This window comes from Apostichopus japonicus, chromosome 20 (assembly GCF_037975245.1).
Source record: "Apostichopus japonicus isolate 1M-3 chromosome 20, ASM3797524v1, whole genome shotgun sequence".
NCBI lineage: Eukaryota > Metazoa > Echinodermata > Holothuroidea > Aspidochirotida > Stichopodidae > Apostichopus > Apostichopus japonicus.
Window position 1 is genome coordinate 2,321,714 of NC_092580.1, and position 26,108 is coordinate 2,347,821.

General features: G+C 35.7%; 2 protein-coding genes across 2 annotated transcripts in view; one reads left to right on the plus strand and one right to left on the minus strand.

The window, feature by feature from the left end:
* LOC139960817 (pleckstrin homology domain-containing family G member 7-like) overlaps positions 1–26,108 on the minus strand; it is a 142,364-nt gene that overhangs the window by 102,680 nt on the left and 13,576 nt on the right. The gene's annotated exons all lie outside the window — the stretch shown is intronic.
* The window catches only part of LOC139960822 (sarcospan-like), a 65,673-nt gene that overhangs the window by 17,155 nt on the left and 22,410 nt on the right, over positions 1–26,108 (plus strand). The window contains exon 2 of the mRNA XM_071959406.1: positions 19,189–20,558. Coding sequence (XP_071815507.1) covers positions 20,175–20,558 — 384 coding nt within the window. The 5' untranslated portion in view covers positions 19,189–20,174. The remainder of the gene's footprint in view (positions 1–19,188; positions 20,559–26,108) is intronic.

Sequence of the window (26,108 nt, forward strand, 5' to 3'; positions counted from 1 at the left end):
GCCCATATTTATTACAGCGTTAGTGCTGACTTTCAACTTTTTCTGCATCAAATATTTAGGGTCCCAATCATCTTCTGTGAAGTGGGCAGAACAAACTTTCACATTCTTGCCATGAGAAACTCCTGGTGCGATGAAGTCTTTCCTGGTTCTCCGCACAAATCGTATCCAGAGTTTCCGATATCTCTCTCTACTTTTTCCGCTTGGAAAATTGAAAAAAACTTATTGTAGAGTCCACATTCGTTCTGTTGCATCCCCCTACAACGCAATTTCTTGGCATTTTGCTAGTGGTTTAGGTTGTTTGTCGAGTCCAATGTAGAGTAGGTTGCAACTAAACTTACGCACTAAGTGCACACTGCTGAAGTACACTTCACTTTGTTATCATCAAAATGACGTCACATGTCACTGTAGATCACGTGATCATCAAATCGCTTTTCGCGAAAAGCCCAATTTTTGTTTAAAAAATCAACGAGTTTAGGGATTTTTTTTTAGCCTTTCCCAACATCGGATTGACTTGAATTTTCACATGTGTAAAGTGGAAACCAACTAGAATACTCTTGAATAAAATCGTATTTTTTCGTCGATGCTGAAAAATCACTATCGTTCATCTTTAAGCAAATATATATAGCTCAATGACGTGCAGACGCTTCCCTAAAAACCAGTACGTTTAACAGAATTTCTGCATCTGGAACATGTTAAAGTTAAACTGGAAAACGAGGATTGCTCGAACTCAATATAGTCACCAAGAATAAAAAGGAAGTTTGGTGTTAATGAAACTATTTCTACAAATGTACGGTATGAAAGAGCGCCGGGGTAGGTAATAATTGTCGAAATATTTATGTGTCTATTTATAATTATTGTAAATCATTATAAAAATAGTATGCAGTGGTGTATTACTTAATGTTTGTCACAGATTAAGTGGGTTTTAATAATCGTACACCAGCGTCGACCGGTGCCAAAATAAATAACCACATCTAACAAAATGGGGGGGGGGGGGAGGGGCTGCTTTTTTTTGCACTGTCCACTATATCTACCGATAAACTGGTCAAGAAAAAGTCACTAATATAGTACATTGATTCCTTGAAAACAATCCAAACATTTATTGTAAGCAGCTTAATGAGTTTAAGTCTATAAATTTGACGTTGATAAAATATCCCTTTACAGCTTAGGCCATTAACTTGGCTATGTATAAAAAAGTTTGTCTACAATGTATAAAGTTTCCAAATTTTTTTTTATATGTGGTTTTATCATTACTAGGCCTACAATATTTTAAGGATTGAAGCGATTTCTCTATTTACCTCGTGTTTAACTATCATATTGCAAAATGAATACAAATAACGATGTCTTCATTTGGTCAATCTTGCTTTCAATAATAATACTAGACAAACAAATTGTTGACGAAACGTAAACCTTTGTTTTAGTAATCTATGAAGGAACTGTTATGCATCATATTTGTGTGAATTATGCAAGGGAGGAATCCAGGAATCTAAGGTGTTTTGAGCGTTCCGTTAATATAGCAAGGAAATGTCCATGACAATCAGTTAGACCCCACAACACCAATCGAGTAGCTGCTGACCAATATAAACTTGATCATTTGTCGGGTTTTTGCCTAACCTTGAAATGTATGTTTAGCTCACCTTGGTTTATAATCTACTTAACGGATTTTTACAATCCTGTATAGCTAATTTTGCTTTGGATTTTAGTATTCCAATGATAACCTGAGATTAATCTAGTCCCAGTCCTTTGGGTTCGAGTCCGAGTCCCAGTTCGAATCCAATGATTTGTACCAAGTTACCAGTTAACAAGTTGATTCGCTCAACAAAAGTTTTCTAGATGATATTATAACTTGGTTTAGGAAATTGCAGCCTCTGAAAATTAATTTCGCATTCACTGCATCTGCAGCAAACGTATAACTCAACAAATAACCTCTTGATGGTCAACCTCTTCTACGGTATCTACGCGGTTTCCAAAACTGCCTCAATCCATCCCAGAGAAACTTCGATATGACTAATGCTCCGAAAATAGGGAAAATATAAAGCAAGTAAGTCTCTTAAGGTTTTTAAAAATTTGTTGTTTGTTTGAGTTGAGACGAGAAATAAAACTCTGGAAGGGATAACTGATAAGTAGTACGAATTCCCTCTGAAATTACTTCATTTCAAGGCCATCAGCTCGGGGTGTGCTGATTTTGAAAAGAGAAAAAAAAACACAACTTTCTTACTGGATTCGCCGAAGGTCAATTCTTTCACAACTTAAAATTTCACTGGAAATGGTTCCAACGTTCTCTGACGTTGGGAGGGGGGCGGGGGGGGGGGTATGTTCAGAGACGTGACATGGCTTTTCTCCAAATTCATTCCATTATGAGGAATTTTAAATCAAGGAAATTCTTGTACCAAGAAATAACATAGCCTCCAATATAAAGTTTGCGCGTTAATAAATGTAAAAGCAGAAAATTTGGGCAAAAAGGATGAATTAATAACGTACGTCAATGGCCTACGGGATGGGGTAAATATGATTATTGTGACGTAAATGAAAGAAAATCTGAAATTTCATGTATTCATATATAAATCAGTCATCATTAATGTGGAAAGAGCACTCATTTGTTTGATTCTGAATCACCCTGAAGAAAACATCATACCCTCTTTCTATAGTGCAAAAGCTTTTCTGGCCGTTTATCGCGAAATCACCTATAGTTTACCTTCAGATATCAACAGTATGCCCACTGGATGGCCCGCAGAGTGTAAGCCAATGTATAATATATCTTTTACCCTATCGCTTATATCATTTGCTATCAGCTAAATATGGGACTAAGCCAAATATTCCAAGTAAGAATAATTAAATTTAAAGAAATATATAGAAAATAAACAAAATAAATGAAAAGCCCTGGTATCAGTGGTATACAAGTAGTTCATATTCTGCTGATTGTATACTTTGATTATTTTCGTTTTCTTTAAGAACCAAAAACGTTCTCAGAAACCGCGATTTGGCCAGATCTCAGCCCTGTAGACTACATCTAGACGTTATAGCGCCACCTATTTGATTTGTCACAGTACAGTAGTATAACCAAATAGAAAAAAATGTCACAAGTTGGTGAGGCTGAACATTTTCAATTTTTTTGAGATTTCGAAACAATATGGTAAACTTTATATTTCGTAATAATTTAAGAAAGTATGAAAGTTTTGTTGATGTCATAACGGCGAATTGGTCAGGGCGCGATTAATACACCTTAAATCCTAATTCTTAATGATATCTCTGGACTTTTTAGGCATTCGGGCGAGAAATGATCGATACTTATGCAAGGTAAGCGGTTTCTTCTGGTTGACAAGCAGATTCTTCATTTGTAATGGTTGCAAATATTTGCTTAGACTTAAATGGTGTTTTTTTTTAAATTTTATTTTAAGGGTATATGCCTTGGCCATTTGCAGAGCTGTATCTGCTCAATGAATCCATGGTTTCTCTTTTTCATTAACACTGGGTGTTTGTCTTTGACAGAATAATGGAGGCAGGAGTGAGATAGGTATAACACAAATGTCTTTATACTTCGTATATGCGCCTGAAGTATGTAGTACTTTTCATCGGCACTGTTCATCTTTGGAAATGTTTGTTTTTATCTCGATGAAACTTACGTTTAATAACAAAACGTTAAAAAAAGAACATGGCAATTTGCTTAGGTTTCTGAGAATGGCGCAAGGAAAATATAATTTGAAATGACAAATTGGGGAAGGGGTTCCTATATTCTGCCATGAGCTTTGAGTGTAATTAGTCGTGAACCGTGCGGAGGGATAACACGGTGAACAAAATCAATAGCTAAGAACTATTGATCAAAACTAATTTGATGCCATTTTGGCAAGGCAAATTCAAATCGTTTATTGTGATCTTAAAAAACAGCTATAAGCGATCAACTTGATGACGAAATTTAGCTTTAGTTGTGGGGCTCCGATAGGTTGAAGTTAACGCAGAATAATTTACTGTCAATGGAGAAGGGTTGCGCCAACAATCGGTTGGTTAATGTGACTGGATTCTGATAACAAGTTGCGGTTATTCAGAGGTTCATTTGAATAAATTCTCCGTTAGTGTATCCACTGTTTGCCCCAGTATATGTATAGAACCGCTGATCTACGTCATTCGATTCATGCCTGGAAAAAATGGTCCACGCGGTGGCTTCGCGGACAGTTCGAGATGCAAATGGTTTAATGGGTCAAATGAGTGCGCGTGTTACTTGAATACTAGAAGGTCTTTGTCAGAAATGGCTGAGGGATAGCTGGCAATCTCATCACTTTGTGAGGCCTAACTCTCTTCTCTTGTGGGCATTTTTATGTTCACATTTACCTACTCCGAGACAGACTCAAAGCGGCCTTCTTCTTAGAAAGAGGCTGCTACAACATTGCACGTTTTAGTTATGTCTTCGTCGAGTTTTAATGCTTCAGGAAATAGTTTGATTGTTTGTGGTTTGGCAAAGTTAGGGTGACAGTTTACAGAGACCTCTGCAGAAACGTGACATTTCTGGCAACAATGTATACAGAGGGAATGAATGGTTAACGCCTGTACTCTGTGTACGTAAGTATGGAAGTCAGTCTTAACGATGGTGAAGTTTTGGTTGTTAAAAAAAGTGCCAAACGATAGCTAAATATAATATTTCACCCCCATAAATACTGAAAAAAACACGATGAAGAACTAGCTGATCGCAAAAAAGAAACATATAAAGAGGTTCAAATTTAGTTTAACAGGGAGGTGTGTGGCCCTGAGGTCATTAATGTCTACAATGACTACCATGTAGAGGGTGTGGTGGTTCTCTCCGAAGAGAAAAATTAGACGTCATTTGCTGCATAGTGGTGCATAGTGAGGCATATTTAGGCTATACATTCGGTTTCAACACCCCACACCCACCCTTATCCTTGATTTTACTTAACATGTTTGATGCAGTTGTTCCTGATAACTATCATGTGCATAAAGCATTGTGTCATGATGTTTATAGGTGTAGGCTAAACTAGACAGCAATACGTTTCACGTCTCTTAGTAGGATGCATAGTATCATAGTACATACTAATGAATATCTGGAAAGGACGCAATCTGTATACCTGTATAGCTATCATGTTGGTCTATTAAAGCATGGTAAGATTAAAACACGAATATATATATATATATATATATATATATATATATATATATATATATATATATATATATATATATATATATATATTTATATATATATATATATATTTATATATATATATATATATATATATATATATATATATATATATATATATATATATATATATATATATATATATATATATATATATATTCGTGTTTTAATCTTACCTGATTGTATGTCCAGAGGTTCGAAACCGGTATGCAAGGTCGTAATTCCACTGTAGGCGTTTGTCACCTGTATCGATCAATACTAGTTCTACTAGTGTTGTTTTGGTGACATATTTTGCCTTACTCTAGTGATCAAACATGATGCTAATCAACTCAAAATCATTTGTGATTCCTAAAGCCGGATCTCGAAAGAGATACTTTGAATTAAGAGACTCTGTTAAATGAAATGGAAGTAAACGACAAGGTCAAATGAATATATCTGACAAACGACAAAGGTAAATTAATATACATATATGCAGTTTAGACATCACGTGCTAATGGAAATACTACGTAACTTAAAAACACAACATTACATTGCATTTTACAATGGGGGGGGGGGGGGGTCGCCAAGATGGTCAAGGTGAAAATTTGGATCACCGAGCGAAACAAAAGTTCGAATACCAGGGTCATATACGCCTATTGTTATAAATAGATAGTCTACATAAATTGCCAATATAAAGTCTAGGCATGTCTTCAGGCTAAGAAAACAGTTTGCTTTTGGCATCTCTACGGTAGCCTTAGCGTACTCCTATAACTAATTCCTTATTCTCGCCTCGTAGTGTGCGAGGTCACTATATTCCGTGCATGGAGTGGTCATTTCCGCTTTTACAGCTAATTTAAATACATTTAGAACGAATTAAAAGTGCTAACCCCGTAATAATTTGGTGACCAAAGACTCGATAAAGCCTGGTTAAAAGTACACGCCCCCCCCCCCCCCCCCCATTTGAAAGATCAACTGTGATTTAATTTAATATCGTGAAAGTAAATTACAAAAAGACATGTCATTCAAAGGACCGTGTCTTTCTGGTTGGTATTGATACCTCAAAATTGCTCGTTTCGTAAATACGATTTGACACACCTCAGTGTGAATTAAATGGATTGGCCTATACGGTGTGTACTGATGTAATGGAATTAAATATCTACGTGATTGAATCACTCTGGTTTTATTTCATTAACTCACAGATGATAAATGAAATATTTCTAATGTGAATATTTATCAGCACTGAGTATATCAGTTTCTCAGCGGAGTCTTCTCTGTTCTTGAGCGTCCGTTTGGAGGGGGGGGGGGTGGGGGTGGGGGCTTCCTCCGTGGGAAAGTCAAATTAGTTAAACTAAACTTTAAAAATGTAGACTCTCGTTGAAAATGGGGCAAAATCTGCTTAGTTTTGACTGTTAATTCTTTTTTTTAATTACTTGTACACTGGTGGATTCTTTGGACGGTTAACCGTGTTATCTTTCCATGCCTCTGTGCATATTCCCTTATTGTCACCATGCCACATGTAAGTCTATACTGTATAGAGACACACTATGCTCAGTCAATGTGGTAGAGCGCTTTATGTAGTTTACATACAGCACACTGACAATATGTAAAGTCCAAACTGATATTGCATGGGTTTACTTATTCCTTTTGTACCGACACACAAAAACATATATGCTATTTTTTCCCCCCACAAAAACCCGAAGTTGTAAGAAATTGGCTATTCGTTATTCGACCTGCAAGGGGTGATCCGTCACTATATGCAATGTTTCAGCAAGCCTTAACCATTAATCTATGAATCTGCCATGGGCAGGATTCAGTACTCTCTTTAAAACCAATGACATTTTGGAGTGCAGAGCTTTTTTTAGCCCCGGGGTCAGAGACAGAGAGAGAGGTGGATATAGAAGTTTTGGTAACCTACGTATAGACTTATGTCGCCTTAATGATCGATCGGAATCCGTCGCCTTAGTTTAAACTTCTCACGATCGAGGTAAAAAAAAAACATACACAAATATTTTCAGTTACAATACGAGGAATAAGCTAGCATAAAAATAGGCTACAAAAATGTATACCTCTTATTGACCAACGAATTGGGTATGATTGCAATCGCAGTGCAACACAATGCATTGGATGAAACAATATATATATATATATATATATATATATATTAATATATATATATATGTATATATATATATATATATATATATATATATATATATATATATATATATATATGTGTGTGTGTGTGTGTTGTGTGAGTGTGTGTAGACTTGATACACTGATAGAAAATAATTCATTAGACCGTTAATAAAATGGCATAGAGACGATCACTAAAACAAGAGAAACTAGGAGAATGTTATTTTTGGACGGAAGCCTCCGATCGACTTGTTTTTGCTGATTAGTTATTCAGTCTCGTGGCCATATTTATTCTCATATACGTTACTCGGATCAGCAGAGTAGTATTAATGCTTCTGTGGATCACTTTCTTAGGTTTGTTTAAGGAGAGACTTTTAGCAAAGCATACTCTACCTACTTCCTGCAGCGGAATTATCGATCGAATTAAACTTACCAACCGTTCTTTCCTTCTTTCCTTTTTGCCTTCATTTTACTTATTTCGGGTTATGATCATGGTCAATTAATCCTAATTGTATGCTATCAGTGTAAACAGCCACCAATTTGCATGTTTCTTGCCGAGTCACTTTCGTGTGCCTTACGGCAATGCATTTGTTTCTTCTATATTAGTTGAATCAATTGGCCCCATTACCATCCATGTGCGTGCTATTCAGAGTCTGCACATATCTGGCAAGGTTTATGCAAATTTCACAACGCCTTAATTTATTTTACTATAGCTTAGCCGCATAGCTATGGAGTTAAAGTTATATTTACTTGGGGGGGGGGGGGTGGGGGCTACCAAAATTAACAATGAAAGGTGACTTTCATGTTTATTCCTATGTTTATTCATTTTGTAATATCAACACTAAGGTACTGATAAATAATCTTTTAGCAATGTATATGAAGTAACGATAATGCTTCTTGAAAGTATATATATATATATATATATATATATATATATATATATATATATATATATATATATATATATAATTAAATGTAAAATAGCAAAGACAAGTGACGAAATATCAATGTATATATATATATATATATATATATATATATACATATATATATATATATATATGTAGGCTTCATATATATACATATATGTAGGCTATATATATATATATAGCCTACATATATATATATATATATATATATATAAATATCATATATATATATATATATATATATATATATATATATATATATATATATATATATATATATTGATATTTCGTCACTTGTCTTTGCTATGTTACTCCAAGATTAAATTCAAACCGAGTATATAATACATATTAACAAAACGTATTAGAGAAATATTCTTTTACAGATTAAATTACTACCTCCATTTGAGTTCTTCCTCTGTCCCCCCGCTATAATATTATTAGTATTCGATGACATAGAATCAATTCGGTAGCCTGGATGTTTTGTTTTTTCTATTCACTATGCTGTTAATCTATGAATATTCATTATTCCTTACGATCTGCCGTATGTTCTTTATTTTAAGCCAGGAAACATGCAGGCAGACATTCTGAAAGTAAAATTTAAAAAAAATATATATATATTTTTGCCTTTTATAGACTAAAAAATAGAAAGATTTGAAGGTGTAAACGATTCAGTCCCTTGCGATAAAAACCCATTACAGCGAATAACTTTATCGCCTGGGGATTATAACACCGAACATCTTTCATGACAGTTGAGTTGCCAAGCAAATTATGGACGTCCCTAGGACGAAAAACCCGGGGATCCTTTGAAACAATCTAGCAACACTCGAAATTATATGAAAAACATTTTGAATTACGGCTTAGGCAAAACAAATGAACTGCCGAATTAGCGAATCAATTTGAATATGAAACAAGTGGAGAATTTTCACACATATTTACGTTTTATATGGTAGAGTCTGTAAAGTGGAATGATAAGTTTCTACATATAGATAACTAATTTCATATTCCTTGTTGATATATAAATTCGACAAATAATGATATGAGTAATGTGTTCCAAACCTTTTACCCAATATTAAGATGGGACAAATTACTCTTTTTTTTTAATCATGAAGAACAGTTTTCGAATGCCGACAAGCGTCTGTATGAACCACTATAGAATTACAGTTTTAGTTTATTATGATTAATTTGACTTTATGTTAATAAGTCGAGTACTCCTAAATCGATAAGTTTTAAATATTTTTGGAAAGTTAGTTCTTATAAATTAATTAAAATGTTGAGACTTCTATAATTGTCTCCTTCACCATGATCATGATTTGTTAACATTATCATATAATTCATATATATTCATATAATTCATACAATTCATATATATTCATATAATTCGTATATATTCATTTAATTCATATATATATTCATATATATTCATATAATTCATATGTATTCATCATTTTACCGTGCATTGCCATGTGACTAGTTTAGGGGAAGACTCCATTAAAACTTAAAAGGTTTACAAAACATATTTAGGACACATGCTTAACACACATTTACAGGTGGATTAAATATTCTCAAGATAACTTAAGTGTGCAAATGAATTTACCTATTAAACTCAAGATAATCTGAAGATTTATAAGTTTTTAAGAGTCTTTGCATATAGTCTGTTAACAGTAACGATCAATGTTGTATGGAATATTGAAAATAGAAGCCCAACCTAAGTTTAACCTTTTTGAGGAAAAAAAAAACAATGTTGCACTGAACACTTTAGTGTTGGAGGGCCTCAGTTCCAAGGCAAGACTGTGGTAATTGCATCAATAATTAATTAACCAGGGACTTGTCATCAAACAGGACGCAGAAATGAGACAGCTCTTCTTCAAGTGCTCTTATTAGTTTGTGAGAAACGTAGAGGTGCTTTTAACCGTGATAATATTCAATTTAATATATAAGTTACGTATTTTAAAATTGCACGATTTCATGTAGTGACCTAATTTCTAAATATAAGACAAATACTAATTTGCTTCCATAAAAAAGAGCATGAAACTTGAGTATGCGAGTATAGCTTATTGTATGAGTTGTCTACACTGTCATAAAAAACGCTGCTCTGTTGGAGGTTTATTAAAAGTGTGTTTTTAACAAACACAAGCATACGAACAAGCATAACACGAGAACAAGAATAAGTACAGACAATATAGCAAGATAATTAACAAGAACAGGTACAGGCACATGTAGATGTAGATGTAACATCACAAACACAAACACAATCATACGAACAAGCACAACACTAGAACAAGAACAAGTACAGACAATATAGCAAGATAATTAACAAGAACAGGTACAGGCACATGTAGATGTAACATCACAAACACAAACACAATCATACGAACAAGCACAACACTAGAACAAGAACAAGTACAGACAATATAGCAAGATAATTAACAAGAACAGGTACAGGTACAAGCAGATGTAACATCACAAACACAAGCCAGGCGCGTAGCCAGGGGGCGAAGGGGGCATATTTTTTGGTATGTTTTTATGATATCGCTAGTAATTTCAAGCTTAGATGCCACTTACAAGGCCTGGGATGTGCCATTTCCAGCGATCTGGGAGGCATTTTCAGCCAAAATTTTCTTTTGCTCGCCCCTCCCTTGGCAAATTCCTGGCTACGCGCCTGACACAAGCATACGAACAAGCAAAAACACGAGAACAAGAATAAGCATAGACAATGTATCACATATAACAAAATAGAATCGGTACAGGGGCACAAGTACAAAATCGTAAAAAATAAGCGCATGTGTAAGCGTAAGCGTAAACGCAAATAGAAGAACAAGCGCAAACAAAAGACAAAGGCAAGAACAAGAATTAACATGTGCAAAGATAGAGATACTGCTTCTCATACTGATGAGATAAGATCATTGTGTGGTTGATAAACGAATGGTCGGGCTGTTGTGATACCTAACATCTGATAACTTTGTGCATTAACTTGTAGTTGTACTTTGCGGGAACATACTGTAGCTAATAACATCCCCAAACATCTCCGCCTCCCAATATATAGAGACGGGAACCTTTTCCTTTGATTCAGGAAGTGTTATACGGAATTTCAGACAATCGTGCCTGACGCGGCAATATGATTGAATACATTTATCCTACCATATGTCTACCCAATTAAGTTTACATAAGTCTTCATTTGAAGACTTCAACTAACATCTATCAAAACTATACCAGCTGGAATATTCATTTCCTGATCAATCTTTGATGGTATATTCGAAATATGTCAACACAACAACTCACTGTTCCATCATCCAATGCACAATGTTATTCATCTTTCTAGCATCTCTTGTATGGTACTTTTTTGACTCAGCGTTTTATTGATGTCAGCGAATTAGGCCTCACACTTTAGAAGAATGGTCATAGGGTATCCCACCTTGTCAACGGGGTTGAACTTTGAACCTCCAGTGGACGCTACTTAGAACTTAGTTGCGAATCCTGTGTTCTTTCTCAAGCTGCTATATTCTCTTCTCTTGGTTACATTACGATACTGACTGACTGACGTAGTTTGCTAGAACAGTGTTCGATACAGACAGATTGATTTATGCGTACATCTTATTTGCATCAGCTGCAGATGAATATCAAAGACTACAACGTACTCTACAGTTAGAATGAACATTAGATGAAGTACCGAGAGGCGACAACAAATGATATCGAGATGTCTGGAATTAATAGGATGGTATCGTGTTAGGATTATACAGCTAGGAGTATATGCCTACTACTACTATATGTATGAGAAACATTATCTGTGACTCAGTATAGGGATTCCAAACATCAACCAGTGGAAAGACAAATCTCCATACTTAGACGAATCTCATTCAGTAAATCAAGAGAGGGACACGTTCTTAAATGGCGCCACGTGCCTGGGAAGAACAGTGACAGTTTGACTATAGTGTACACATAACTATATATAGTCTTTAACGGTGACTGTAACAGGTAATTAGTGATCTTATATACAGTATAGACTACTTCCCATTCATATTTATTGTCCTGAATCATCAGCAAACGTATAGTAGATTCACTGTAGTAACTTCCTCTTGAATTTTACAATAAAGCTGGCAACAAGTTTCACATACATTTGATGTAAATATATTTCGTTCTGTCTAAAATTGCATAACATATGTGTGAAACTAATTTGAAAATAACATATGTGAAAATAACATGTGAACACATGTTAACATGTGAACGCATGTGAACACTATGTGAGAATAACATATGTGAAAGAATATAAGTCACTAGTGGAATTATCGTCTTTCAAACAATGAAACAGAAAATCACAACGGATCATAAAAATGTTCTTTGCGCTATATGGTATCGCACAAAGACACAGTGGCGTTACTGTTGGGGGGGGGGGGGGCTGATACCCCAAATATTCCGTGCCCTGTTACTCCCCCCCCCCCGTCGTAAAAATGTCATGTACAACCTAAAAGTAGGCGGGAAGATACAGATCCCTTTGCCTTGTAAAAATTGTTTAATTAATACTTACAATTGCATTTCGTACAATAACTTAACTCATGTTTTGGTTTATTTCAGTTATAATGTTAATGTGCAACACAATATGAGTGTAGGCCTAGTTGGTTCCTGTGCCATGGTTGATGCACTATCTATTATACACGCCTGGATTAAACATGTTTCCTATCCTCTTCATGTAATGTACCCTACAAAGGCCTCACCATCGATATCGACAGTTGACATTAATTTAACGTACTGAACTCTCGTGAAATCGATCTTCGCGAATAAACAAATGAACCACTCACACCACTGTACATAAATTATAGTATATTTTATAGTTATTTTGATACATGTTGTAAATGTTAATCGTGATCTGTTTGAAAATTTCTTACAAATGGTGCGACCTATATACAATTTTCAACAGGATAACACCATCAAATTAGCTGGTATTGTCAACTGCTTAAACAGGCTTAACAAAGGAGGGGGAGGGGAGGGTAGGGGGAGGGGAAGGGAGGGGAGGGGATATGGATAGGTAACACCAAGATCTGTGTGTGCGTGGGGGTGGGGAGCTGAATATGGGCAACGCAAACCGGCAGTAAACAAAACTTTTAAGATACACTCTTATAGTCTATAGACGTATTTAGCCCCCCCCCCCCCATGCACACACAGATCTTGGTGTTACCTGTCCACCCCTCCCACTACTGCGGATCTTTAACCTTCTTATTCTTGACCATTTGCATCACTTCTTCTTTTATACATTGATTTCATCGCAAAGATCTGTTTATCGTTAATTTGTTTTTAGTATTAATATAAGAAAGCAGACGGTTGCTGGACCGAATTGCTAACGTCGCCGAAACAATCGTATAAAATAATGAAGCTACTTATAATAAGTACTGAGTATACGATGTGGTTTAGAAGATATTTACATTATGGCAATTACAGTTATTTATAATAATCATGTCTCTTTATGATTACTAAATTCACTATTCCGTAATTAAAAACTTTATTTTACACAAATTGCAATCATTTTGAACGTAATTTTCTGTCTAATCCATTGAGAACGAGTGGGTACTAATTATCGCTGTTATTAACATTTATATTATAACTCCTACGCGTTTCTGAAGGTGAAAAATAAATAGGCTGGGTATATTTACGAATTTAAAAGGGCATAGCACAGCGAAAGTTGAAAGCTTGCACAAGTTTATAGGACAGTTTGTGTATCGGAGATTCTAAGCTTGGGATAAATAGGCGTATGTTGAAAATAAAACTAAAAAACATTGACACATTCCATAGCTCTAAAATTATATATCTCAAAGCAAATATCATGATTGTAAATTATAATTTGATGAATTAACTAAAGAGAATAAGATGTCATTAATGTTTACAGATTCGATGTTCCTTTCGCGGAGGTTATAACACTCAATTAATAATCATGAAGTTTAATCGTTCAGTTATTTGAATATAGAGAACAGATACATCAACTGACACATATTTTTTGAGACAATATTTCACATGACTGTGTAGATATATACGACATTGTACATGGGCGTTTGAAACCGCTACAAAGTAGAATCATAATTATATATCTGAACGCATCTTAAGCCACCGTGGATCATGCAGATCTAACTGTAACAATTGAACGGGAGAGAGGGAGAACTTGTATCGTTGAATTTAATTTTAAACACAGATATTCATCAACAATTAAAGTTTTAGAAAATTAAGCTTCCTGAATGTCTATATTTTGACAATGAGGGTTTATTCAACAAAAGCATCGTTTATCACTAGGACGACCAAAGAAACATTGAATCGTTTGAGACAGCACATTTCACATTAAAGTTTTTTTTTTTTTACCATCGTGATTTGGAGTAGAATATTATAATTACAGCATGAATATTGTACAATATAGAAAACCAACAACTTCAAGATTTTCCAAAGATCTTCCTTATACAATTGTTAAAAACCAAAATGCTTTGCCGGTTGAAACAAATATGCAGTTTATTTGTTTTCAATGTCACTTCCAAACCAGTAACGCCGAACGGAGAAGCACGCTGTTAATTGCCAAGTTTATTTTTAGCATATTTTCCAGCATATTTTTCCTTCTAATTTGGTAACTAGTGCCACGGCATAAATACAGTAATTAATATGTGAGCGAGGTGGAATGCGGTATGACGTCACAAGTACATTGTATGATTAATATTTGAATGTGAACCTAGTCGATATTTCTTTGAGAGGATATGTTTTGATGGTTCGTTGACTGGTTTCTTATGTGCTATATTATTTACTTTAAGCACAAAAATCAATGACTAATTTTATTATCCCTTCCTTTTGGCGACATGACGTATACGAAGAATGTTTCATGAAGATGATACGCAGTGAGTTATATAGTTATATGCTGTTTTGCTGTATCATGTGGTTGATTTTTTACACACGATGGTATACGATACCTCTGATAGAATAAAAAATTAGGTTGGATGTGTTCAGTCAAGAATATTGTGGTCATGTTCCATCATTTTAGTGTAATGTATGCCATATTTTCATATGCTGTATTGAAAAAGAGTTAAAAGTGACTGGTTTACAAAAAAAAATATGTTTTAGTTGCTCTCCAATCTACAAGTCCACTATCGTAGAATGGACTCGTCTCATAACATTGCTAGTTGCAATTGGAACACGTCATCCATCGGACATGTATCACTTCACAAAGATATTTTGCTGAATCTAAGCAGTTGGGATTCACTTGATCTACACTTGATCTACACTTGATCTACACTTTGCTTGATCCACATATATAGTATGTGGTCAAGTTGCTGTTTTATTTGACTTGTGACTTGCAATTAAAAGCAAATGACTTGTGACGTAACTTGACTTGAGAAAAATTAACTTGCAACTTTCCTTGGCTTGCAATCAAATCAAATGACCCGTCACTTGACTTTCGATGAAATAAAATTGCGAAATTTGACTTGATTTGAAGGAACAAAAATGACTTGTTTACTTTACTTAACAAGAAATGACTTGGTTGCGCTTATTATAAGTAGTCTATTTACATTAAAGAAAGTACTAAAAGTCTAAAAATAATGGCCAAATATGTACGGGACAGAGAGCTACATCAGAGCTTTCAAAGTCAAATTCAATTTCTTCATATTCAGACTTTTTATCTTAAAATTTCGAGAAACCACTATAAACACTATACTTCAGACCGGTTCACTGAAAGTGAATGAAGTTTATAAGTAATATGCATGTCAAAGGCACTGTTCACAGTGCGTGAATTAATATACCAGAGTGAAAGCTTTAGAGGCACCATCTAATCCTTGGCCCCGGGCCCCTAGTTAATTGTTACGCCATTGACACAGACCGTGTCATGTATTATGCAAACATAGACTTGCAGTTATGATCTTTTGGCTGATAGTCTTTGTAGCCAAATCCTGGGGGGGGGGGGGGCGGGGATCGGGACCTTGCTTGAATGAACCGCCGTAACCGCCTATTGCTATGTATCTTTGTATTTTGACGAAACCTTGAAGTCAGAAGAAATTATCGGCCTTGAAAATATTTCTCTTTTATTGGTTATGTACGAAAAATTTACCAAAGGAAGATATGTTCTTACGAAATTTAAAATAAATATCATTTTTTGATGACGCACGCTATGCGTGGAGGATATTGTCAGTTATGGCAATGATTCAATGTGTTATATTTCAAGCAGAAACCAAACAGTAAGGTTATAAAAGTAAAGCAGAGATTTAAAAGTCATAGCCTTGGTGAAATATATCCATAAATCCACTGCCTTCTATTTGAAGAGAAAAGAAGGGATAATGATATAACAGTATTAAGCAAGTTACTTTTCACTTGCATAACTTGAGTTAAGGGCGATATATAGAGATATGGGGGTTTCAACATGCCTACAACACTAGAGGTTTATGGATTGTTTGCCAATTTTAATCTCCCTAACCAGCCTCTCTTTAAATTGTTCAAATTTGTTTTTTTTCAGCGATGCTTTTAGTACCTATACGACAAGTGCAAATATCAGAAAGCAAATCTTAAAACAGTGACAAAAGAACATCAATTTCTGCTGCCCATGAAATGTTGTCAGTTATATTACTTCATCTATAGGTTAAATGTATATTTCCTTGAAAAGTGTCGTAAAATAGCAGTACTTCAGAGCTGTTGTTTATTTCTGAATGTAAAATGTTTGAGGTTTCAAGGAAAAGACAAATTGCGCAAGCTCATTGCAGCGACACAAAGATGTATACGTCCGTGCATACAGTAAAGCAGGTCGACGCATGTAACACCAATACCTCTTTACTGATCACCGCGTATCTCCTAAATTATCCATCGGATATGCACTCGGGGCTACAATCATGTTTCAGTTTCCAGTAATAACTATCAATCTTATCAAACAAAACTACTAGGGAGGACAAACAAATATCTGATTGGGTAAGCATGGGTACCGATAATGCTTTCAGCATAATCAGATTAGGATAATGAGCACCAGATTTAGTCCTATCATAGTCGAGTATACGCGAGCGTCTTATATGCAAGGATTAAAATAGTTGAGCTTTCAGACACTATAGAAGTCTTGCATTCTATATATTTGACAATATGTGGTACTGAGGGAGATTGATGTCATTTAGGCTGGAGAAGAAAAGATACGCTGCTTTTGCTATACAAATAGTGAGGAAACGTTGTTTCTCGCAGAATTGGTGTGATCCGATGTGTGTGTATATTAATATGATGACTCATACCGTCTATGGATAAGCACTTAGTCAGATATCAACTCAATTGGTTATTTGAAGCGACGGATTATTCAACGTTTACCACAGCTGTTGCTTTATTAGCCAGCTGTATTTGCCATTCGATGTAAAACAAAACCCAGATAAACTGCATACATGACTGGCAATTAGAATTTTAAATTTATGAAACCTTAATTTGATGTTTAGTATTATTAGTCAGAGATGAACCAGAGCGGACAGCTGCTATGACAACCGGCTTTTATCTCTTTTAACATTCACGGTACAATGACTTCTCTAAACATCTAAGCTTTGTTTACCGTCACTTTCCTTACCGTCATGCACTTTTCCTGGAACTATTTGTACAAGGCGCATGAAGCTAATTACATAAGTTTATTCGTCAAGTGGGAAGGGGTGCGGCGAGATATGATATTTGGTTTAAAGCAATTTCCGTATACTTGTTGGTAAATAATCATATAGTTATACAGACATAAAGTATCATTTTACCGAAACGGTATCGAATGGGTTAGGGACGGAGGATGTGTGTGTGTGTGGGGGGGGGGGGGGGAGGGAAGGCTTCAGCAAGAAACTTTGAAAGACATCGGCCGTATTTGCATATGACATGTATGATATTAAGGTTAATGTGTGTGATCGTGTCTCTATAACGACTCCATTCGAAAAGAATGAAATTAAACCTACTCCGGTTTTTATATGTTATAAATATATAGGAAAATTCTTCTTTTTCAAATTTTAAACTATAACACTTCAATATTTGATATTTAAGTTACATTAACGTTGAGGACACCTATAGACTTTATCATACGTTGGCTCTCTCATAACAACTGATTAGGGTAAATGTTCTTGTTTACTTTCAAAAACCTGAGATTTCCCTTTAGTTTTCATGCTTTTGTGCCTGACTTATACTGACTGACGTCATTGACTACATTTCTGAAAATTTCTTTCGATGGACGCCTTCACAAGAAATGTTAAAAACTTGTTAAAATGATGTGTCCATTGTGTACTTCAATATCAAGTACAATATTATAAACTAAAACACTTTGCTAAGTCCTTTCAGAATAGATCGTTTTTTTTAACACTTTACACAATGAAAATATACCCTGGACTATGTGTGTTATAACATGCTCAACTGTACTGTTTTCTCTTTATTTCCATATTGTAGCCATGCTTATTATTCACACGCTGCAGGTTGTACAACATGTTGTATACTTCGGTACTATACTTTAGCCTAACGCATCGAGATGTGACCCATAATTTCCCCGAAGCCACATTACCTGCGTCATAACAATATATCTTCTCCACCAGGCCTCGGTGTCGTTACGATCTGGCAGTTCATTCCTCGATTCATTATAGTTCCCAACTTTTATTCATTATTTCCAATCAACAACGAGCATATATACAGCAAAACATGTTATTCATATTTTGGTATTTATATTCACTATTGAGTTCCTCTCTTCTATGATTCAATTAATTGTCGTATTATTCTTTTCTTCATCAACGTAGAAGAATCTAAACAGAATGAACTACAAAGAAGGCTGAGTAAAATCACAAATTTTAGTTCATATTTTTTTTGCGTCAAGTCATGCTATACGTTTGATATCACTTCGTGCCATGAGAGTTTTTTTAATTTATGTTCAGTCTGGAAACCGAATTTAGGCCAAGAGTATAGAGTATATCATAGATTCTCCTCTCAATACTATACTGTTGAGGGCAAGTAACTGTCCTAATTTCATGTTGCTGTGTTTTCTAATGCATTTCTATTTCCATCTCTCTATAGATCCTTCACTAAATGCGCATTTGGGCGGAGAAATCTAAATCAAAAGAGTTTGAGATGGATTTCTGCAATAAGTGGGGCAAGCGTTGACTGATAACAAAAAACCACCATAAAACCATATCGAGACACCATCCTCGTGGGAGGTTGGACCGCTAGCATGCTTGAGGACTTCAAGAAGAGAGAGAATAGTAAAACAAAATTGGAAGCGATCACCAAAAAACTACGAGATGTCTTTTCGTGAATGAGAATCGCTTCAATCACTATGGTAACACACTCTCGAGTAATCAGCGACCGCGACTACTATTTACTCAGTTCGATATAGGTACATCAGTGAGTGGTCAGTTTGTCACACACACTCACTCGGTTTGGAAGATTTGATAGCATTGCACGCGGACAAGCCACTATACAAGAAAGCAAATCGGCCTGCCGCCACTTCAACTCCGCCGGGATATTATCATTACTATTTGTTCTGAGCGATAGACAAGCCTGCAATAATTAACTCAGCTTCGGGCTTGAATAAATTTTTCTATTAAAACAACGACGGTAGATGCAACCCACATTATAATATGAATCGACGTCTCCGCGCTTGTCAAACGACGTATAAATACAACTTGTTTGATATTATTTTGGGGGGCATGCATGTTCTATAGTGACAACTTTCGCATATACCGGACCAGTGTTCCTTTCGTGGGGAATATTTTCACAATCATGGAGAATAAATGGAGTACAGTTGAAATTGGACAATTACAGAGGAAAACCACTGATACGTGATGAAATGACAGGAGTACGTTGTGTCGTGGTCTGCTGTATAATGAGCGTAACATAGAATATAGTATAACGATAATAGTGCCGGCTTTTACTGCTTTATGAGAGGCAGAAACTATATTCCATTGTTTGTCCTGCTGGCGTGTTAAGTCACATTTTTATTCGGAGTATTTTGAATTTCTTTCCGATTTTGTTTTTTCTTTTCTGCATTTTTGGGCCCCGGTATGCCCGAGTATGAAGGGTCCAACAGCTCGCGGTCCACTGGACCTGCTTTATCCTTTCCACGAACCTCTAGGAGCTCCCGAAGTTCCAGTTTACCAGAGCTGCGGTATTTTCATCCGGATCAGAGCATTTCTACTCCTCTCAAGGAGTTGTCGGAGCAAGGAGATAACGTCTCCACACAAATCCATTTCCCAGTTTCGGATCCAAAGCCCACAGACAGAGGAATACGGAATCAGAAATATACGTTGGATTGTTGCTCGCTTCCTATGTGCCTGGTGACACTGCAAATCTTGGCAGGAATTACGATTGTTGTAGCGGCAATAACAATGCTGTTAATGACACCGTCAGTGGCGGACCGTGATGCACCGTATTGGGCCGGTATAGTGGTAAGTTTCACCTTATCAGGGTAAACTCTCATTGAAAGGAATTCTTGCATTGCCTGAACATAATGCGAGTGTTGTGATCTGATCTAATACATATTGATATGGTTACATTGTTGTTATTAATGGATTAGTATCCATGTTCGATATAAGAAGAAGGAGGAAGAAGAAGATGAAATAACACTATATCTTCAACATTTTACAACATATCGGTATCTCTCAACCTGTACAAAATACTTCCATTCACGTGAGAAAAACAACAACTATGTACTATTTACTACACATTGAACAAAACGGCTGATGTTACAAGTCAACCATGTATGATGTTATGTTTGATTCAAACACAATAGTCATCAATCTTTAGAAGGTGAAGACACGATCTGATTTTGGTTCTGTAAAATCTCATAGTACCTAATGACAAAGAACCATTGAAGAAGGTGAAGCTTAGAAATATCGTTAATGAATTCTAGTTTATACACTGGGATCTTACCCCCTCTGTTACCCATCTGTTACCCCTCTGTTACCCCTCTGCCACCCCTCTGTTAATCTAGGGTCTCCCCTCCACATAGAGAACCCATCCATTATAAGAGGCAAATCTTTGCTGCCAAGAATACTTCACGTTTGTCTCCCATTTCTTCACTGCCAATGCAGTAGATTGTTATATAATATTAAGAACTATTTAATTGTCAAGGTTTGTATCACTCTAAATGCTTGCAGCCTCCCTGATGGTGTTTAACTTCAAACATACAGACAGTCAAAGGAATCTCTTTAAGAGCTGGTTGGAAATAAAATGATTTTTTAAGAAACAAATCAGTTCCATATAAATTAGTATCGACACGACTTTTAACTTTTCACATGAGGCATAGAGTTCATCATGCCTTATTGATCGTTGTATAACATTGGATATTCGTGCTTAACACAATCCACACAAACATTGGATATAGTTACACACGGAACAAAAATTTACGACACGTGGGATACTTTAATTCTGCGAAACAATAAGGCCTTTTAATGAGCGTAGGCAACAATAAATTAAATACTGTATGTTTGTATCGGTTGAACACGTGCGTCGTTGGGCGAAGGGTTCCTCCCTCCCACCCTGACCTCCCCCCCCCCCGCCCTCCCTGCCCTACAACCCTGCCCTCCCTCCCTGCCCTTTTTCCTCTTATCAGATGAGAAATGCGGATATTGGGGGTGGTGCAGAACATGCCACATATTAGTCTCTGAATTCTACCCTTTATAAACTACACAATTTTTAATAACGAAATTGTGGTTGATCGTACGTTAATCTAAATATATAAGCTTTGTGTTGAGTATTAAAGCAATTAGCAAATGTGTGCAGAGTTATTTGGTGAATTCGACTGCAATTATTTCCCATGCATACCCTATAGAGATTTAACACATGCAGGCTTTATTTTATGATAGCCGTCTTCTTTCTCTGCGAGTTTGTAAATATATAGCTGGAAATAAAATTCCATATCTCATATTACCACGTTAACAGTTGTTGCGGGTACCCGAAACTCTTCAGTCATTGGAATTTGATGAAAACTGAAAAACATTCATGCAATGGAAATAATAAAAATAATTCCATGCAAGGTACGCTTTATGCATCTGAACGTTATATATATATATATATATATATATATATATACAAAACAGAGTGGATGATATATACCAGAAAATGAGTATTGCAGTAAGTGGGAGTGGGGAGGGTTGGGAGGGTGGGGGTTGTACATAAATATACAATGAACAGGTATATATGAATCACATGATAACTCTGTACACACAGCTATCAGATCAAAATATTTTTGCAGCAGATATTGCGACCCAGGGCTTATTGCCTTTAGATAACTGCGGGAGGTTTGTTATAAGAAACACCTTTGTATCATACAGTGTACACTACATATGGCGATTGACAATCTGCGCTGGCATTATGAGATAGATAAAACATGTCTGTCTCCATAATAAAAAGTACATTTAGTAAACTTTGAATTCATGCTTAAACTGAAACTCATGTTAATGTCACAAGTACAAACATAAACATGATATAAACAAGATTAAAGTAAAAAGGAACATTTGGTTCAATAGTACTTATATTAAATTAACTGAACTATTTAAAGCATTTTTAACAAATTTTTAGCGATACAAGGTGCAGTGAACATAAAAAAAAACAATTAGTGCGGTATACCAAGGCTAGTGATAAACTATATGTATTGATTTAAAAATAGCTTCAATCACATTGAGTTGTGAACGTGAGTAATGAAAGAACTTTACTACTTTAAGGCGCCATGTGACGTCAGAACACCAAATTAATATGCAAGAAGAGTATTCAAGAGCCTGTTTTTGTCTTTTTCATCGTGTAATTGCAACAATTATGTGACATACATTTTACGTAAGTGGATATTTCAGTTATGTCTTCAACAATGTTAACATACGTCTACTATAGATGAATGACACGTTGTGCATGCGTGGTGTTTAAACGTGTATTTGTTATAGGTTCATTGGGATAAACACATACATACATTGTAACAGTCGAGAATATATATCGACCGTATAAGGACTCATAGCATCAGATGTCAGTTTCACATCAGCTTAACTGAATCAGACCAGAAAAAGTATTGAAGAAATAATCTTTAGTTTCCTCCGACTTGGCGAAGTGACACTTCCCCCCCCCCCCCCCCGTTTCCTCTGTGAATTAAATTGTCATTACTCCATCCTAACTCAAAGACAAGAACATCAGCTTACAGAAAAGAAAATCGATGTTAAAGTGATTAGGGGGTTAAAAATATCTTCTATTGGATTACATCAATAGAGCTCAGAGACCATGCGTGCAATGCCACTTCAAGGTATATGCGAGGATGATTCTAATACGCTATACAAATATACGTAGACGACAGACAATACTCGTAGACACGATACAGTATGTAGCGTCGGTTCATATAACTATTATTAACTGTATGGTATTGAGGGAGATTGATAAAGAATAACAAGTCTTACTGGGGATAACAAGTCTAACAAGTCTTACTGGGGAAGCGATCTTCGTACTTGATTGTAAAATGGGAGCAATCACAATACCAAGTACATCCTACTGTATTTTATATCAAGACTGCATAAATACAATCAAGTATTTTCATCACGGTTAGATATCAGTCTACGTAGATGCTGTCATTAAATTTGCTGAAACCATCAACGAAGCTCTCTCAAAGTTGACTCATAACTTCAACAGTAACCCGTATATAAGATGCATGTTTGCTAGCCTACTCGACAAATAAACCATGTGTACCCGCCCACGTACATGCGTTTGTCCACTTAGAGGAAGCATTACAAAATTGTAACGTTAATTGAATCGTAATGCATAGGGATGTAATGTAAAAACTCACTACATATATACGATATCGTACACGGTATAAACACCTGTGTGTTTACATTGGTAATATATTATGTGTGTGCTCTTTATGCATACACAAAACAGCTGGATTAAACTATAATAAATGTACGGAGAGATGGAAACATGCAGAATTTACTAGTCAAACGTACTAATTTAATCGAGATTAATTATACATATATGCACAAAGTTTTTTTTAAATTTTATTTCATCTGACTTCATTTGACTACAGTGCGTGGATTAGGCATGTAACACATGTGAGCCATTCTTACAGAGATGTGTAAAATCATGTATGCTTCGGCAAGCAGTGGAAATTTCACAATAATGTCAGTTCAGCTAACACTGAATTTGCTTCTGTAACAAAGTGACATTTATGTTCCTTGTATACAAATTCCATACGAAGTACCGAAGAAAGATTATTGGGCCTATATATTTTCGTTGCCACTAACACCATCCCTATAATAGATTCTTAAACAATGTACCCGAGGGGAACGGTGAAAGGCTGTAAACTTTTAAATTCTGAAGAGTTAAATTATTTTGGGCTTCCTTCGAGTTGATACTTTAGATTTTGATGTGACTGATGTCGATGACAACTAACCATGTATCCAGAGATTATTGATACTAATTGTCGATAGTTCCCTTCGGATAATTCTCTCCATATTCAATAAGACAGGTTTGAAGACTAACACTTGACGATATAACTGTGTCGTCTTCCTTTCAAGAGCAAGGTTTTTTATTCTGTGAATTTTATTGGATTGAGTTGTAGTAATAAATAATCCATACAGAAACATCAACTGTCATTTATTCGTGGAATGGATTTCGTTACAATCTATAGGGAAACCATTAAACTGGAAATGTCCGATCGTCATTGATGGAGGGAAATTCAATAGGTATTTCTTGAAATAACAGACGTGGCATGAATTAATGAGCAGAGGCATGGCCTTTCGATCTCGACAATCAGTATTGTAGTTATTATGTGTTACGCATATACTTATTTTTTTCTTTTTTGCCTCTCTATTTTGACGCAGTCACATCAGATGTAGTAATATTATTACCAAAAAAAAAAAAATAGCTCTGCTGTTGAACAAGTTATACCTGACATACCAGATGCAGCTATAACTGGTAAATGTATACTAAATCCATTGAACCAGTGACCGTATATTAAGATCAAGATAGGAAGCTTTAATGTCCTACATTATCAAGTATTTTATGTCCAGCAATACAGACCTTTTTATATGTCTATAAAATAGAGTCAAAAACTCTGGTTACAGGGGTACACTCTTGCTGGTCGCAGAGGCCCACAAGAGTATCTCTGGTTGGAGGGGTACTCTTGTATTAGTAGCAGGGGCCCCAAGAAACATAGGCTTCATGCGGTTTCACGGGGCAAAGCCCCGGTACTCTACGATAAGATGTGTATTGATCTCTCTAAAAGATTTCAACCCCCCCCCCCCCAAAAAAAAAAAAAAAAAAAAAGAAACTGCAAAGCAAGCTATTCGGGTAAATTTCCCGATGGAGTTCCTACATCTTTGCTTCAGTCCTCGATAAATGTCTAATTTTCACGGTTTCTTATACTATCATATACTGTATGAACCGTATATCATAACGTGTACTCTCCACCACACACACACATGGCTCATCAATTTACCAGTAGTCGTTCAACTTGACAATTTATCTGACTTTTCAAGTAGGCCCGTAATACAACCCCGTGATATATGCACAATGTCAAGTCGGAAAACACTCGTAAATATCAATGTCTTAGCAACCAGTTTAATTATTAATATTTACAAACCGTCAATAGTATTTAATAAACCAAGACCTGGGATAGCAATTATTGCGAATAATTTCATTCTATACGTGATACACTGAAGTAACTTACTTACGTCAAGCCAGCATGTTGTATATTCTGTTAGGGAAACTACAAACAATACAGAAGGAAGCTATAAATCATAAACTTTTACTATCACCACCACATGAAAGGCTTGACAGTCAGCAGATGTTAATGCAATGCTAATTGGTAAAATGTTTGCTCATTAGTTTAACCGGGTCTGCGTGATATGATTTGTCTAATCTCTCTGGGTGAAAGTTAACTCCCTGCAGTGGTGAAGGTGCATTTACAACACGGTCAAGTGACCTTTTACCTGGAGTCGTCCCAAGCTGGGAGAATTAAGATA